The sequence below is a fragment of the Chironomus tepperi genome, unplaced genomic scaffold (assembly GCF_022539635.2).
Source record: "Chironomus tepperi strain 1889 unplaced genomic scaffold, CSIRO-AGI_Ctep_v1 contig_128, whole genome shotgun sequence".
Classification (NCBI taxonomy): domain Eukaryota; kingdom Metazoa; phylum Arthropoda; class Insecta; order Diptera; family Chironomidae; genus Chironomus; species Chironomus tepperi.
The window spans coordinates 959,029-976,397 of NW_027226250.1; the positions used below are offsets into that span (position 1 = coordinate 959,029).

Here is a 17,369-nt window from a genome sequence, read left to right on the forward strand (position 1 = left end):
TTCTTAATTTAACGGTTTCAATAAATTTGAAAAAGTGTCTTAGCTAAGACACATGATAAATTTTCTATGATGATACAATGTATTATATATCTATAACATAGAACTATGATATAGAAGTATGAGATAGTTTTCATATAAATATGATGATATTTAAAGCAATATTATTAAAGAAGATATAAAATATATCACTTTGTTTCATGAAAAATTGCTAGGATATACATACTAGATTTTTAGTAATATATTTATATTTAATTCCTTTTTAGAAATATATAGCAAAATATTATTGAGCATTTAGAAAAATTGCAAAAAATTACAGAAATTCATCCTGCAAAATTGACGATATATAAAACATTAAAAAATCAAAAATGCAATCTTAATAGCAATATTCAATTCGATCGGTTCAGTAACCTTTCCATCATTGCATTATCGTATGATCGTCGCATGATTTTAATGGGTGCGTCTTTTAAAATAATCTATAGTAAATATTTCAGTTCACAGAAAATTCTGGTTTGAACAAAAATTTATGGAAATTGAACTCATTTTTTCACTAATGAAATATATTCCGAGCTGCACTAAATATGAGTCGATATGGAGTCCATAAAGACTGAATCAAAGATGATAAGACTCCATTGTGGAGGCACCTTTTTGGACTTTTTGAGTCGGGACTTCCAAAATTCCGCACCCATGTTTACAGATAAAATATCCATGTCCATGTCCAAAGTGCAGATCTATGCCTCCAAAATGTAGAAACTGCAGAGCTACTTTTCAAGGTAGAAAGAGATATGCAGTAAAATTGCATCCAAACATTCAAAATCTAAAGTTTGCATACCAGACATTGAGCGCACTCACATGGTACCATGTGAATGTAATCATTGTCCAATACGGTGACGATTTACAAACAGATAAAAAAAAATCCCTTACAAATGACTTCTTATCAGCATTCAGCTGAGCTGTTACATCAACTAATTACAAATTTTTGTAAAATAAAAATTTGTCATCGACACACTCACAAATAAAGATGATGAAATTGATAGTATTATTTACAGCAGAATTTTTGCTTCCAGTTTAGCGACAGTTATTGAACTGCACACAGTCATTTTATTAGCCATAAAATATTGCTGGTTATGAAATGTCTACGGACGACAGTGCATATATACAGTAAAATTAGGTGAAATAGATAAATCAAAAATACCCGAGCAGCACACTGTAGTTAAATGGTGGGTTAGCTTTTATTATTCGCGGCATACCTTGATGGTAAGCCTTGACCGAAAACGCATGCTGCATTCGGTTAGTGACATTTTTAAAAAATTTGGGCTCACAGGTTGCCCATTCACTGCTGTAGTCGCTAGGGTATCGCTACCAGTTTGTTAAAAACGCGATGATGCCCTGATGGAGCCATGATTGCTGATTTGGCCCAATCTAACGACGAAAATTTGAAATCTACCGCATTGCGCCACTCGGAATCTAATTAGACATCAAAAACGAAATCAAAGCTAACAACAAATCACATGAAATCAAATTAACATTGAAATTCGCATATAAAATCCTTCACTGAGCATAGAATAAAATTGAAAGTTGAATAACTGTCACTAATAGCAGAATAAAGCACGAGAATTCAAAAGTAAATTATAGCAGGTAGTAAACAAAACCAGACAGTAGTCACGAAACAAAACAGTTTAAAAATTATGATACTTACATGTTGTGGCTGAGCTGAAATCATGTCAAAGATAGAAAAATAAGATAAAGAAGTGCAAACAACCCGATCGTCACAAATTGGGATGTTGCCACTATGACGACGAGGTGCCATCCTTAAAACCACGTGGTATCAGCTAAATTTACATCTCAATATGTGCCAATAGGGCAAAAAATATCATTCAAAAGACTTGTTTTCACTGAAAATATAAAGCTTTATTTCTCTCTGTGATTCTGTTATCAACATATGTGTTACATAATTGAGGATTATCCTTCCAAAACTTAAGTTCATAAAAACAATAAAGAAAATTCTGAACAGCATTAAATTCATGACTTTTTGCCTTATAGTTCCTGAACTTGAACATTTTTTTTTCTCTATTTTTTGCAATACTTTTGAAGACTCGTAAATGATCAATGAAGGTTTTAAGTCATCAAACAGCCAATCTATAGCTGTATAAATTCTGTACTGTTTAGAATTAACTCATCTTTTTTTGCTAAAAATTTCCTATAAAATTAATTATGCTAATAAATATATCAGTGTATATCTTTTATCATTTTTTTGTTTTATGTTTTGCACACATCTTCAATTGACATTTAATGAGATTGAATTGAATCAGTTTCTGGTAAAATGAAGACGAAAATAAATGGAAAATTCAAAAAATAAATTTTAAATGTATTTTTAATTAAAGTCTTTATAATCAAAATCATATGTTTATTCTTGATATGACATCTTTTAAAATCAGATTGGATGTCATTTCATTTCAACCAATTTTCATGATATTAGCGCCCGGGGTAAAAATTAAAATTGCATGGGCGCCCAGGGTAAAAATCTACAATTTATCATTCGAGGTAAAATTCACAATTTGTCGCACTGGGTCAAATTCACATTTAGAGTTAAATCCACAATTGGATCTCCAGAGTAAAATCTACAATTTGGGTCAAATCCACAATTTATCCCCTGAGACTTAATCTACAAACTGTCTCACCAGGTTCAAAATCACAATTTAGTGCCCTGGGGTAAAAATAACAAAATGGCTCCTCGGAGGAAAGTAAACAATTTGGCGCCCTGGGTCAGATCTACAATTTGGCCCCAGGCCAAATCCACAAACTGTCACCCGGGATCAAATTCACAATTTGGCACACAAGGGCAAATTCACAATTTAGCGCCCCGGGTAAAATGTACAATTTGGCGCCCGGAGTCAAATGTACAATTTGGTCCCTGAGACCAAATACACAATCTGTCATCTCAGGTTCAAATTCACAATTTAGCGCCCCGGAATCAAATCTGCAATTTAGCACTCTAGAATCAAATCCACAAAGTTGGTGCCCCGGGGTAAAATCTACAATTTGGCACCAAAGGCCAAGTTTGTGTCTTAAAAGGCCTCAAACCTTGAAATGACATCCTTTTTCATAAATGATTTTGATTGTAAGACATTAAATAGTTGTAGAAAGAAATATATTTTTTGTTATCTAATATTTCTCTATGGCATGGACATTTTTAATCTAAAATATAGGTAGTGTATATACTTTATGTCTATTAACGATTTCTCTAAATGTATATAATGTGTATATATTTTTAATTTGTGTTATTATTAATTTTGAAGAAAAAAAAAGTGTCTAAAGTTGCATTTCATATTCGAAACGTGTATAATCTACTCTTTATTTAAAGTATTGTCCTCTTATTCAGTTCATTTTCCTTACTTAAATTATTTATTAATTCCTTTAAATATTAAAGATTCTGAAATCTTCATTTTCGGAAATTTTGGCAAATTTTTAACACCAAAAATCAAAGAACCTTAACAATCTGCTGATATAGATGTAAAAAAGAGTCTTTTGATTTTTGAGTATAGGCAGCACAAGTGTTTAATGATTTGATGGAGTTCATATGTTGTGTTGAATTTGGAATTCTTTTAAGGAGGTTCAATTGTTGAATTTTTTTATACAAAGCATAATTGAAATATGTAATAAGTTAACAGGAAAACATTGAACCGACCAGGTTAAAAATGGAATTTTTGAGTGACCAAATATGTATAGTGTCAGTTAATTCCACTTTTGTTCCATCGGGTTTTACATAGAAGCCGAATAGGATTAAAATAAGTTTAACTCTCCAAAAAGGGGGGACGAATGGGGTCATCAGAACTCTATACTAGTTAGCACTGGGTTGCTGGATAAGATAGGCAAGATCTCAGCAACCAGACATCGTTGAGAGCTCTGGTTTGAAGCATAAGCTCAGTATTATCGAGTTAGTGACTTTAATTTTATTACAGCTGTAATTTAGTGCTAACTAATGTTGAGTGTCATCAGACTCATTTGTTCCCAACCTAACTCATTCTTTTACCGCATGGCTAATAAATGTTTATGTCCTTTAATTTGAAGATATTCAGTATGTGTAGTTAATATTAAAAAATCAATTGTAATTAGACGCTAACAGATCAATATAAAAAAACTTGGTGCATGGAAAATAATTTTTTTCGCACTTCCGTTTTTCATAAAATTATTTAACAAAAAAGAATTATCATTTTGACTTATCACTTCACTAATTAAATACAGATACACATGTGTTTGTAAGTATCCATATTAATCGATATGACTTATTCGTCTTCAAAATTAAAACTTAACTTAGTCCACTAAACTAAAACCTTAATTTTTTGATTTAGAAACTTATTTTTGTGTGTTATTTGTCTGTAGTGGAACGCCTTCTTCTGTTGATCGAATTTCTTGTAATGGAACTCCATTTTTCTCTGGTGGATTATTCCAGGGCTGTTTAAAGAAAGGACTCATTATTATTTCCAAGTCATGTGACATGACATTTTTGGATGCTTACCTGTAATTCTCCTTTACCCATTGTAACAAATGACAAGCAACCGACTAAATATGTTACAGATACGATAGCGAAGATGATTTGCCATTGTCCATATGTATTCTGTTTGAGAAAAAATGAATATAAATTTAAGGTTATGCAAATTAATTAAGGAATCATTCATAAATGGCGTCTGTTTCCCCTTTATCACAATCCCGAGCAGACAAGGAACATGCTCAACATCAACATTAAGTATACTCATGAGTACGCTCATTTGGGTTAGTATGCTCATTGTCTTTTAGGGAACATTTCCATGCTCAAACCCTTCCCATCTAAAAGTGTACAATAACTAAGTCACCAACCCAATTACTTACATTGTTATAAGTTAAGACTCCAACCATCCATGCTGATACAAATCCACCAAAGCTGCTAAGCGTATTTGCCATTCCGAAAATTGTTCCTGAGAAATTTGGTGCAATATCTAATCCATTGCCAAGATAACCAGCTGTGACAGCACCATTGAGTGTAAGAGCAATTGTAAAGATTGTAATTGCCCATACTCTGCTATGTCCGAAGAAGATCAACAAGAAGAAGAAGAAACTTGGTGTTCCGACAGCGAATGCTGTGAATGACTTTCTTGCGACTGTTGTTGTGATCTTACCGCGTGTTCTCAAATAGTCAGCAAAATGGGATGCAACAACTGACATTGCGTATTTACCAAAATATGGAAGTGATGAAAGAAGACCGTTAGCTTTAATATCGTAGTGGAGGATTGACTTCATGTATCCAGGTAATTGATTAACAACAAGGAAATATCCAAAAACGCTAGCACCATGAACTAATATAATAGCCCAGACACATGGAGCAGTAAGAATGTCTTTCCATGGAACATATGCTGGCTTTGTCTTTGATGTGGTTGATCCAATGGCATCTTCAATTTCTTTACGTTCTTCTGGTGTGATTCTTGGATGTCTGGCAGGTGTCTCGAAGATCAATAAGAACCAGCAAATTGACCAGAAGACTCCAATGCCACCTAATTTTAAAATCATATAATTTTTATGGAACCAAATTTCACATGACTTAATGTGAGCTTACCTGTCAAGTAGAAGACACTTTCCCATCCGAACCAAGAAATAAAGTATCCACAAATTGGCATAGTAATAGCTGCACCCAATGCTGATGCCATCATATTTGACATGAACTTGGATCTGTCCATTGGTTTAACCCATACTGATGCCATAGGAACGATTGACGGCCACGAAGCTATTGTTAATCAAATCAATGTGAGAAATGTCATTTAATTCTATTGTCTATGACTTTAAGATTAATTGATAATTACCTCCTAACATGAAACCTAGTAAAGCTCTCAAAATAACCATAGCTTGATATCCCATATGAGCAGTAATTGGAGTTAGTAATGTAATTATACTAGCCCAGAACATACTGTGTCCAAAAACTCGATGACCGCCAACCAATTCAGCAAGTCGACCACCAGGCAATTCAGTCAATACATAACCCCAGAAGAATGATCCTAAAATTAGTTGTTTTTGAGCCTCGTCCCAGTCAAATCTTTTTGAATAGTCCTCTTCACTCTCTCCATTGGAAGTTGAGACTTCTGGTAGAAGTGTTGTCTCTGGTATGTATGATGAGTTTCCATTAGCAACTGCTACCGTAACATTTGGTTTTATCATTTCAACTGTGAATTTGGAGATTATAGAATTGAATTAATTTCCAACTATTCTTAAGTTATTCTTAATGATGACTAATTACCTATAGCAATAGTAAGATTCACACGTAGAGCATAGTTCAACATGAAGCCTAAGATCATCATAATATTTAGCACTTGTCTGCAACTTAGCCATCCTGCTGTATAGATAGAAGTAAAAATTCCTCAATTAATTATTTGTATACAGTAATCGCGTAGTTAATTAAGAATCATCAATTGACGCTATGGAATTAGACACAAACACATATTTTACATTTTTTCTGGTCATCAATTGTCATCAATTAATTTGTTTTTGTACTATATCTCGTATCAAGCGACGCAATATGTAGCATTAATAAAGAAATCGACAATCAAATTGTTTCGTATTTATACAATCTCAATTTCTGACGCTTAATAATCTAGAACATTTAATGCTTGACTTCGAATCACCAAAAAAACACATACAATGTGAGGAATAAAAAAATATTTTACAAGGTCATTTCGAATTGATTTTCAGCACAATCATTCATTGACGAGTTTCAAGGAACACTGAACAAGAGGCTCGTCTCGACGTCAAAAGAGAACGAACGAAAATAAGAAGATTAAAATTTTTTTGAAATATTTATTATGTATACAGCACAAAAGTCACGGAGATAATGGAAAAAAATATGCCCACAAGCTAATAAATAAGTTTACTAATAAACTTTGGACAAATTGCTATCATTATTATCATCACGCTTAATGAATATTGCACGCAATTAATCTATTTAGTTCCAATCAATTTAAATGACTTAATATGATTTAAATACGAGGCGAGCAATAACCTGATTGAAAATTCATTAATTCATTAGAACTCACTACATTCAAGCTATAAAATCTTGATAAATTCAGAATTAAAATGTGTCCATTTAGTTTTTATATTTTGCTAGATCATTGTCACGAGATCGGTGGATTAGTCATTTCTGTTGGCTATGAAATAGTATTATTTACTTGATTTCAAAATTTATGAATATTTTGAACTTCCTTTTATATTTTAGTCACTAAAAATTAATCTCATATAATTTAAATTCTCGGATTTGAGTCTTGTCACATAGCATGAGCCATCAATACAAAATAAATTGTTCCTTCTATGGTGCTTATAGCTTTTTAACGAGTGTTCTGAAAGTCATTATAACGTTCATTTGTATTTCAAATTTTATATATATTTTACATAGTTGAAAACCCCTTTCTTGTAAAATGTCAGTCTGTATTTGAACTCCGATTAATAAACATCATTGTGAATTAATAAGATATGAATGGAAGACATTTAATTGAACTTCAATTATACAATTACAAGAGTCCCAAGCGTAAATTGATTTAGGCTCAGATTTAGACAGGAATCTTTCGTAAACAAAACAATTTGACTTGTCAATAAAGTAGATAATCCTGATTCAAATAATGTGAATTTGAATTTTACTTTTATATAGAAATGGACACCTAAAGTCCTTAATATTCCGAATTGGCAGAAGTTCTCGAAGGATAGAGCCGACGCCCAACCAAGGTGAGGTAAGTAAGTAAGTATATAAAAACCATAAAGACCTACTGTAACTATAACATAGTAAACAACAATCCCTTAATCAGAGTAGTCATAAAAATGAGACACATGCAAATCATAGATCATAACCCTGCCGTAAATTAATTGTCAACAACTCATTTTGATTTAAAGATAATAAAAGTATATTGTTTAAAAATCCATTACTGATTGTAACTAAGGTTGTTTTCATGACAGATTTTGTGTCAAAATCTTTATAGCCAGATTTTAAAATTAAGCATGATAAGAGAAGTGAATAAACGAATTGTCTAAAGGAACGTGCCTGATATGTATATTATCAACAAAATATTTGACATAAACAAATAAGTGAATTAAACATCAGCAGTTCGTAGCGGAAAATTCCACAAGTTTCGTCACAAAATTCACATCCATTTTGCTGGATTATGAAATGAAATCTGGTTATGTCTTCTTTAAGCGAGAATATCTAGATTAGACTATGTCTGTAACTGCCTTTTAAATATATATCGCATTAATTGACACGGTTATAAGCTATAAGTTTCAATTAAGAATTCATTTAAATTAAAATAAGAAGAATAAGAGGCAGACAAATAAAATATATAACTTGGTTCGGTGTCGAATTTTAAGTAAAGGTCAAAAAACAGCAATAAAACTGTTTCTATTTTATTAATGAAAACGAAACTAACTTAAAGCTTTTATTACTAAGTAAACAACTAAATTTTAGATCCCATCCAATTGATATGCTTAATTAATAAATATATTTTTATGATTCTCGTTAGCAACAAACAAACAATGACGTTAATGCCTTATTTTTTTGATAATTGAGTTAAGGAATATTTTGGAATTATTTTCAATTTTCGACTTAATTTGAATGCATCAATTATGATGAATGTGTTAATCAAAACAGTCTCAACAACACGATTAAGATTTATTTATTTTCTCACATAAATTGAAATAAGACAAACAACTGAATTGACACGGGCTATCAATGCTCAAAATTATGGCCTTTCATAGGATCAAAAGGGTATCGCCTCAACACGTCTCATTATAAATCAAGTTTGATACTAAGACGAAGAATTATTAGCAATGGTGTGCTAACTTCTTGTCCAATTTCTATAATTAAATAAAGTAAATTGAATGCTTTCATGATTTTTTTTCTCCGTTTTGTTAAAGAACTTGTTGACGCTTTATTTCAATAAATGTGTTAATTACTTATAACTGTGCATAGCTTTTCAGCTTCAACAGCTTCCACGTCGTCATTTGTCTTATCATAGAATGTTTAAATCAAGCATGATTCTAGAAGAAGTAATAATTAAACTGACTGGAATTAATATTCAATTTGCTTATACCGTTTGCATTCTGGGGTGTTCTGAGAATTTCATTAATCAGACACAAAATCAAGGAAGTGAGATGAAGCCGACAAACATTGAAGATTTCACTATAATTTGATCATAATTGACTGATGAAACAATGATATTGGCCATGAGTTTGGAAACAAATCCTGACTTAGCACTTTATGTTCAGCTTTTTCCGAAATAACCTTGTGAATCAATTGAAATTACGCATGAAAAGATGATCAAAGAAGTTAAGTAATTCCATCAGCGGCGTACTCAGGAAGGGTGTTGAGATTTCTTAGTCGAATCATTGATTTCAGAACGAAGTGGAATCTCGGGTATCGAATCAAATATAAGTGAATCTGCCATAGCGAAGGTAAGGTCTCTGTGGCCGAGTGGTTAGTCAACGGATTAGAACTCTGTATCATACTTTTGTGAGTACATGGGTTCGATTCCCATCTCTTACTCATCCCGATCTCTCAATGATTATAAAGAATCAATGAATTCGCCCTTGAATTTCCATAATAGTTCAATGAATTCTCTATGTCAACCAATTCTTTCGGCGTCATTTCCCACATAAAGAGAAGAAGAACCAGTCAGACTTTTAAATAAATCATTTTGATTTATGAATTGTCAAATGCATGTTAATGGATAAAGCAAACATCATAGAATTGGAAATTAAACACAAAATAAAAATATGATTTTAGAAAGTATGTGCTATGAACAAATTATTATTACCGGTTAACGCAATGCATAATAAGCAATAAGCAAAAAGTGCAGTTAATGCGCAGTTCATCATCAAAATAAATACAAATCATGTAAAAAACCGGATGCAAAAAAATGGGAGAAAAAAAATCCGTTACAATTGCATCATGTACTCCCATCTTCGTCAAATCTAATGTTCCACTAATGTGTTTGTATAGTCAGGAATTGTGCAACATTGCCTTTTATTTTTAGACAAGTATGTTGCACGAGATAAATAATAAATTGGAACAGTAAAGACACTAGGAATAGAATTGGAAGCGATTGCATGATTTTTATGAGTTTACAGTGATTTCACAGACCCACGCATCTTGTCTAAGCATAAGTAATCACGAGGAATCATAAAAAAGATGTAATAAAATTCAGGAAAAATGAAAAATTCTTGATGCAATTCCATTTATCGTAACTGTATCGTCAATAGTACAGGTTATTAAACTCAGGAAGGTATTAAATGCTGTAACACGACGTAAATTGTATAAACAAGGTCAACAAGGTACGCCTCAAATAGTCTCTCCATATTTATTATTTCTCTTAACATCGTAATTTATTAGCAATGAATGATGAGTCATTAACACAGTTATATTATGTTTGACTACGTAGAAATTTGCATATCTTATTGACTAAATTGATTCTTCTACAAGCCGCTAATGCATCGCAATTTTCTCATTCTCTCAATTTTTTTTCGCACCATCATTTCTACCGGTTTTTGCGAGTATGTGTATGAGATGTGAGCGCCAAGAGGCACGACTTTGAAATTTATGGGTACGTCTGAATATATGATAATTCGAATAGTCTATTTATAACTTGAACCCAACAATTTTCGAGAGATCACTTTACACAAAATAAAATCGCGTGTTTGTTTCATTTATTCTTCTTCTTCTTTTTTTTGTTCCTCATTTCTTGTTATTTGATTATTCTTAAATCATCATTACACAAGAAACTAAAGCTGATTAGATCGGGTGATACGGAGACGCAAGAGCAGTTTAATTTATATGATGCTGTATTTTAGTTTTAATAGATTTAAACACGTAACAATGTTTACTTAGCTAATTGTTATCTACGTATTTAATGTTTAAAATACGCATCCAGTTTCTGATGTAGACAGAAACCTGTTGGAATAGGAAGTTTAATTTTTTAAAAGGAACCAATTCAATACATCGCAAATGTAAATTTAAACAACTTTGAGTAAATGATTAATTCAGACCATGTGCTGTAAACATAGGGTTAATTATTCATATGACAGACTTGTAAGCTTCAAGGATTTCCCACATTTCTAATTTAATAATTTAACCCAGTGTCTGTCGTAATTAGCAAGTGTTACTCATCGTGCTCTAAAATGTCTTATCGCTTCCGATAATTAACTGATTCATCCACAAACTCTGAAATCAATCATCGATATTTCCATGGCTGATTTTATCACATGAAAGCTTTCTCAGAATTCCTTCAAGCAAATCACGTTTTAGCGGATAAAGATTTTAAGCATATGAGAAATTTCCGATGAATTGTTTAATGTACCAATGTGAAAATTAAAACGCAAATATCAAGTTAAACAAAAGGAGATTTGTCATTGAAAAAATCACACGAAAATGTCTTATTTTTTGTTATTTATAAGAAGAATTATTGAAACTGTCTCTTTTTGAGAAAGTAGCAGCGAACGAAAATTCCACACTTACGTATATTTTACGATCGTCACGAGATGTTACAGACATAACTCAAACTGCTGCTATTTTTATATTTGAGACAAAAACAAAAAACTTAACGCAATATTTACTAACGATGGAAAATTTATGGGCTTCTTTAATGATTAAATTTTCCAAAAGGACATGATAAAACCATTAATTTTTGTGACACGACAGGCATTCATAAGAATGTAATAAATAGGTTGTCTCTTGACTGAGTAAAAATATGGTAATTTTAAAGACGATGCGTAAGCAAATCATCTCATCTAAAATTAGCACTGCACTGCACGTTAATCATGCACATGGCTGCACTATATATAAATATTCTATTTATTTCATGTCAAATCGAACGAGACGCCACTTGAGCTTTACAATCACGATAATTTAATGCAATTTGCATTTTCATACTCAATACGAATGTCGAGGCGTTCAATTACTCCAAGAAAATTAATGATAAAGTAAGAATTTTTTTCACAAACATCTCGATACTTTATTTTTATTTTTTGCGCGCAACATGTGCGCTTACGTTAGCTCGACCTACTAATTTGAGTTCGGGAGACATGTCGAAGCATTTCTCCTTGAAATTATTTTTTACAGTTCATTATTATGGATGATCGTCTTGAATTGTTGACAAAATAAGATCATGTGTACGAGGTTATTCAGGAATGACGTTTATCAACGTCAGACCATCTTTACTTTTTGATATAAGTGTTTGTACTCCTAAGTAAGTGTTCTCGAGACTGAGAGCATGATTTCCTAGTCTCTGTCTAGAGATTTGTTGAAGACTTCGGACAATTCCCTTGTGGTCTCGGTCTAAGCCTTGAAAATTCATCAAAACCAAGACTTCGTGAGACCCTCCCCCTCATGTCAGCGCTGTGCAAATTTTTTTGTATCACGACCGAAGCCACACGTGGTAAGCGGTTTAGATCAATTCCAAAATATTCAACACAGCTTGGACAGCACTGCACTAAACGGTTTAATGCTACCCAAAACTTTCCTATTCGTTCGTCATAATAAAGAAGTCAGATCTGATCTTTAAACTGTCTAAAGCTTGTTGTTGATGTACAAATAATTAAAAATCGATAATAAAATGTGGAATGCTCAAGCTTAAACTGTCTGATTTATTAATCGCCGCAGATGTAGTAAAAAAACAATTTTGATGAACTTTAGAAACACGTGGTTTAATGAATGTAGTAATCTAGCAGGACAGTACAGTGTAAATAAAGTACTATGTCAAAACAGATCTGTCAATAATAACCGTCATTAATAAAGATCTGAATTGAAAAACAACATATTTTGTAAATAATTCTATTTGCTTATTAAAGACGATTAAATTCCACTAGATGCGCGTTAAATTATGGATTTTTTCCTTACTTAAATACATTAGTGCTATTTTTAACTTCTAAAAAAATTTAATCTCATCAATGAATGCGTCAAAAGCAAAATTATTATCTTTATTACTAATATCAATGCAAATTCTGACTTTTTTTCTCTCTCACAGCCTTATTTATAGATTGTATAAATTTTAGTCATACTTTACAGTCAGTGCTTTCTTTTTCTTTGAATTTTTGTTTTATAATTCATTTATATATAAAAAAATTATATATTTGAATATGTGTTTGTGCTAATGACTCGTTCAATTTGATTTTATGCCAAATTAAGAATGTATAAATGGGTCTTCCTTTCAGTTACTTTATTATATACTTTAATGGATATTTGCAAATTTGATTACTTCCTATGAAAGAAATTGCTAACTTTTACAAGGACACGATGAATACATTGAATGTCTTGCTTCGTTCCCGAGCAACAAAGTTGAGAAAGGGTCTGTCAGACTTGACCCCAAATCCTCCACCCCATGTCACTCAAATTTGAAGCCATCAATGCTCCCCCTTCCTAAAGCAATTTTATAAAATAGACCTAAGGGAGCAATCTATTGACGTGATTTACAAAAGACCCCGTTGAGGAATTCTCATAAATTTAAATGTAAATTTTTACGATTTTAGATCAAAAAGCTTCAGAATTGCTCAAATTAAACCTCATATATTCAACTTTTTCATTGCAGTTGAGTTATTCCAACCCACACAACGACTCTATCTTTTTATTTTTATTCTATCCGGAAATGTTTACCTTTTTTTCTGCTTATTTAATTCATGGTTTTATGGAAATAATTGGCAAGTGATAGGAAAATTTATTCACGAGTCTAATTCCATTAAAAATTTTAATAATAAAAAACAGTTTTGCTTACCTGATAATTGAGACATCCTAATATCCTCCACGAAACACCAATAAAGACCACTATTTACTGAAAATTTTATTATTGCTTGGTTAAAAACAGTTTTTTTAATGTGAATAAATTTTAATTTTCCTCTTTTTTTCTCAGCTGTCGCCGTTTAAAAATGAGGAAAATTTTTTATTTTATTGAAATTTCACTTTCAACTAAATGGAAGGACGTGAAAAAAGCAAAATATTTTTCTTTTCTCTACGTACGTCCTTGACGTAATATTTCGAATGCTACGCAATATGAGGCCAATCTACCCCAAGAACAGAATTTTATGAATGAGAGAGAAAGTAAACTGGAAGGATGCGACGGGAAGAAAAAATATTTCTCCCTGTTTACCACCCAAGAAAACATGAATGGAAGTACGTAAACATGCTACGTAGCTAGAATGTTATTTTAATGTAAACATACATAATGCTACGGCAATCTAGAAGCAAGAATGGAATAATATTGTCAGTGATAAGAACGATGAACGCAGTGCTTTTGGAAAATATTGATTATTTTTTTCGGCATTTGATTTCAGACATTAAATGATGTCATGAGAAAAAGAGCCAGAGAATGTGTGTACACAATACTGATAACAGCAATCACTAATAAAAAAAATAATAATGTGTGTATTTAATTTGTGGTCGAGCCTCAAAAAAATAAAAAGAAACTTATCTAAGCCGTATGTGTATATAACCTTGAGAACATCAATAATCGGAAATAAGTTTGCGAATCATTTCCTTTGACAGTTCAAAGCGCAATTAAAATTATTTTGATTTTAATTAAGAAATTTTAATTAAAAATTTGCAGGCATTTGGATCTAAAATCTGAGAATTTTCAGGTATAGGAATTATTTAGACAATCCGATCAGCACAAATCGTTCAATCGATCGAAAGTCCGACTCCAAGCATGTGTGACTCTGACTTGCCTGATTCTCTTCATATCCGACACCATGTCAGAGTCACGTTTGTCTGCTTCCGGATTTTGGATCGATTTACCGACTTATGCCATTCTGGACAGTGTTTAGACATGAAATTATTTGAAAACAGACTTAGAAGCTATATCTGACCATGAAAAAGATTCTCGATCTTACAGGCTCTTTGACGGTGGTCACAAACCAAATAAAATCATTTCACACCTTAAGAATTCATTATTTACACAGCACATAATCAATGCAAATGTAAACTCGCACTTGTCACTTGGAAAAATTTGATAAAAAAATTACGAAAATAAATATTGAACTTAGCCGCCACCACTTAACAGACTCTCGAAGTGATTAGCACATTGAGATTTACAATTGTAAATAAATTAAGCAATCACGTTTGCGATAAAAAAAGACTATCCAATTACTTTTGTTACTGAATTTTTAGCGAGAAAAAAAGAAATGAATTCTTTTTATGCAGTCACGTCGGGCGGTAAATGAAAAATTAGGTAAATTGATAATGCAATTTATTATTTCTCTCTTTGAAGCATAACGAAAGAGGAGTCAGTGACCTGATTACATTGAAACAGGATCGCGTTGCAAAACTACATTCGAAATATTCATGCATGATAAGAATTGCGAATGCATTCCATGCTACTCAATGTATAAAATATTAGAATTTTCGCTTTACGCACACCCACCTTGTCTGTTTTATAATATAGACAGTCAGTTCCTTGTGTAACTGATAAAATTGCGTTGATAGTAAATAGTCACAAATTAAGTGTGAAAATTCAATAATCAACAAAGTTTTTCCTTTATATTCGAGTTGTGTATTTATTTACACTTGAATTTCTCTCTGTATTTTATTTTCTTGAATGGAACTTCTTATTCCTTTTGTGAATTATTAGCACAAACTATATATAGTTCCAGAAATGCACGAAACGGGTTTTGTCGTATGACTGTTGCATTCACAATGTTGAAAAATAAAAATAAAATCAAATACCGCGTTGCGAAGAAGAACAAAAAAAAGTATAAAATCAAAAAAGTCAATGAGTTGTTGGTAGAAGTCACGAAAAAATCGCCAGACGAACGAATTATCTTCCTTGTGGCGCGAATAAAGCAAGCGACAAACTTCTTTGATTAATTCTTTTTTTGTAATTTTACTTTTTTTTTTATTTCTCCTTTTTTGCTTTTCACAGAACGAATTTTTAATTCACAGCTAAGAGAATTTTATTTTTACATCCACTAAGCACGAGAGCACACAAGCAACTGAATGTTGAGAACTGAACAGAAAAAAAAGTAAATAGCATGGCACAACGTTTTTCAGTGGCGTAGTAAATAAGTCATCAGAGACTTTATTTTTCCTGTGAATTATTGTGAATGAGTTATAGCTTCAAAAAAAAAAACAAGATGTATGGTAGACAATGGCATGACTTGTATGCGATTATCACGTTTCATATGTGTGGAATCATAAAAAATTTACCTGAAACTTATTCGCCGACCATATAGTCTTCAATTTATATTCAAAAACCAGCTGTACAAATGCAACACTCACAAATTTTTTAGCCGGGTAAATTAGTATTTGTGAGTATAACTTCTTTTATTTTATACTTTTTTGAGAATGAAAACAGAAATATATAGACTATAAGTGCTTAAAGGCATAGGACGACTATCAGGGACAGACTGAATCCTCTCACAAATGAGTTCATTAGCATTTTTATATTCTCTCAATTATTTTCAACCCATACTCTCGTACGCTCTTTTCTTGTCATTTGAATAATCTTTTTTAGTAAATAGTGAAAAATTCGCACATGTGATAATGTTAAAACGTGATTTCTACAAAGTTTTGTGGAACCAATAAGGAGTCATTTATTGTATGACACATACATTAATGTGATTGTTGCATGAAACCGCATGATGAAAATGAAATGGTTTTTTACAGCACATGACACGACATTCAAGGATCTCTTAACTGTAAGAAATTTCTCGATTAAACTTTTTTGCCGAAGATGTACTTGAAACTTCGTATTGGAGAATGTGCTTGATCGATATTTTCAAGCTTTCTGGGAATAAATTGATATCTCTTTTTGAATTGAATAGCTAGAAATAACTTGAATTGAATTGATTATTATTATGCACGATTAATATAGGCAAGAACTAGGTGTGCTTATAAGCATTGAATTTCAAGGATTATTCTAACTTATTTATATACATCATGATGTCCTTACTATTTTGCAAAACAATTTTATTAATAGGAAATGATGGTGTAAATACTCAGTATGTGGCATAATCACGTATTGGTGTTAGAAATTGAGTGATCTGTTTACATAAATCCTCACAAGGTTGGCAATCCTTCATGAGGTTAAAATAACTCCATTCGGACTCATGCCCGAACGAAAATTTACGACAATTATTATTTATTGCCATCAAAATGGTCCAAAAATAGCCGTTTCGGTACCTTTTGAGCCCTCAACATCTATTCGACGTTTTGCCGCCAACACAAAGACTATGTTGTGCTACTCGAGACTGTTTTCTACAATAATCTAGGGACAAAGCATTCTTTGTTATTCTGAAGAAACTTAAGAAGCTACAATGTTATGTACATATGCCAAAAAGTACTGACAACCTTACAAGAAAGTAAAAACGCGTAGGTGCAGTGTCTC

The 17,369-nt window shown here is 31.9% G+C and overlaps 1 protein-coding gene across 1 annotated transcript; it reads right to left on the reverse strand.

Moving 5' to 3' along the window:
• Nucleotides 1-2,632: 2,632 nt before the first annotated feature.
• LOC139087580 (sialin) lies at nt 2,633-15,982 on the reverse strand. The gene is made up of 8 exons (XM_070636419.1): nt 15,408-15,982; nt 13,767-13,823; nt 6,263-6,358; nt 5,832-6,188; nt 5,588-5,755; nt 4,867-5,525; nt 4,517-4,615; nt 2,633-4,452 (listed from the first exon to the last, which is right to left on the reverse strand). Exons 2-8 carry the CDS (start codon nt 13,780-13,782, stop codon nt 4,354-4,356), a joined length of 1,494 nt encoding a protein of 497 aa, XP_070492520.1. The 5' UTR covers nt 13,783-13,823; nt 15,408-15,982; the 3' UTR covers nt 2,633-4,353.
• Nucleotides 15,983-17,369: the final 1,387 nt, after the last annotated feature.

Excerpts from the sequence above, each read along its gene's own strand:
- LOC139087580 (XM_070636419.1), bottom strand. Across the intron at positions 5,756-5,831 it reads ACTAGGTTTCATGTTAGGAG|CTTCGTGGCCGTCAATCGTT; the intron begins GTAATTATCAAT and ends GATTAACAATAG. Across the intron at positions 4,453-4,516 it reads TGGGTAAAGGAGAATTACAG|CCCTGGAATAATCCACCAGA; the intron begins GTAAGCATCCAA and ends TTCTTTAAACAG.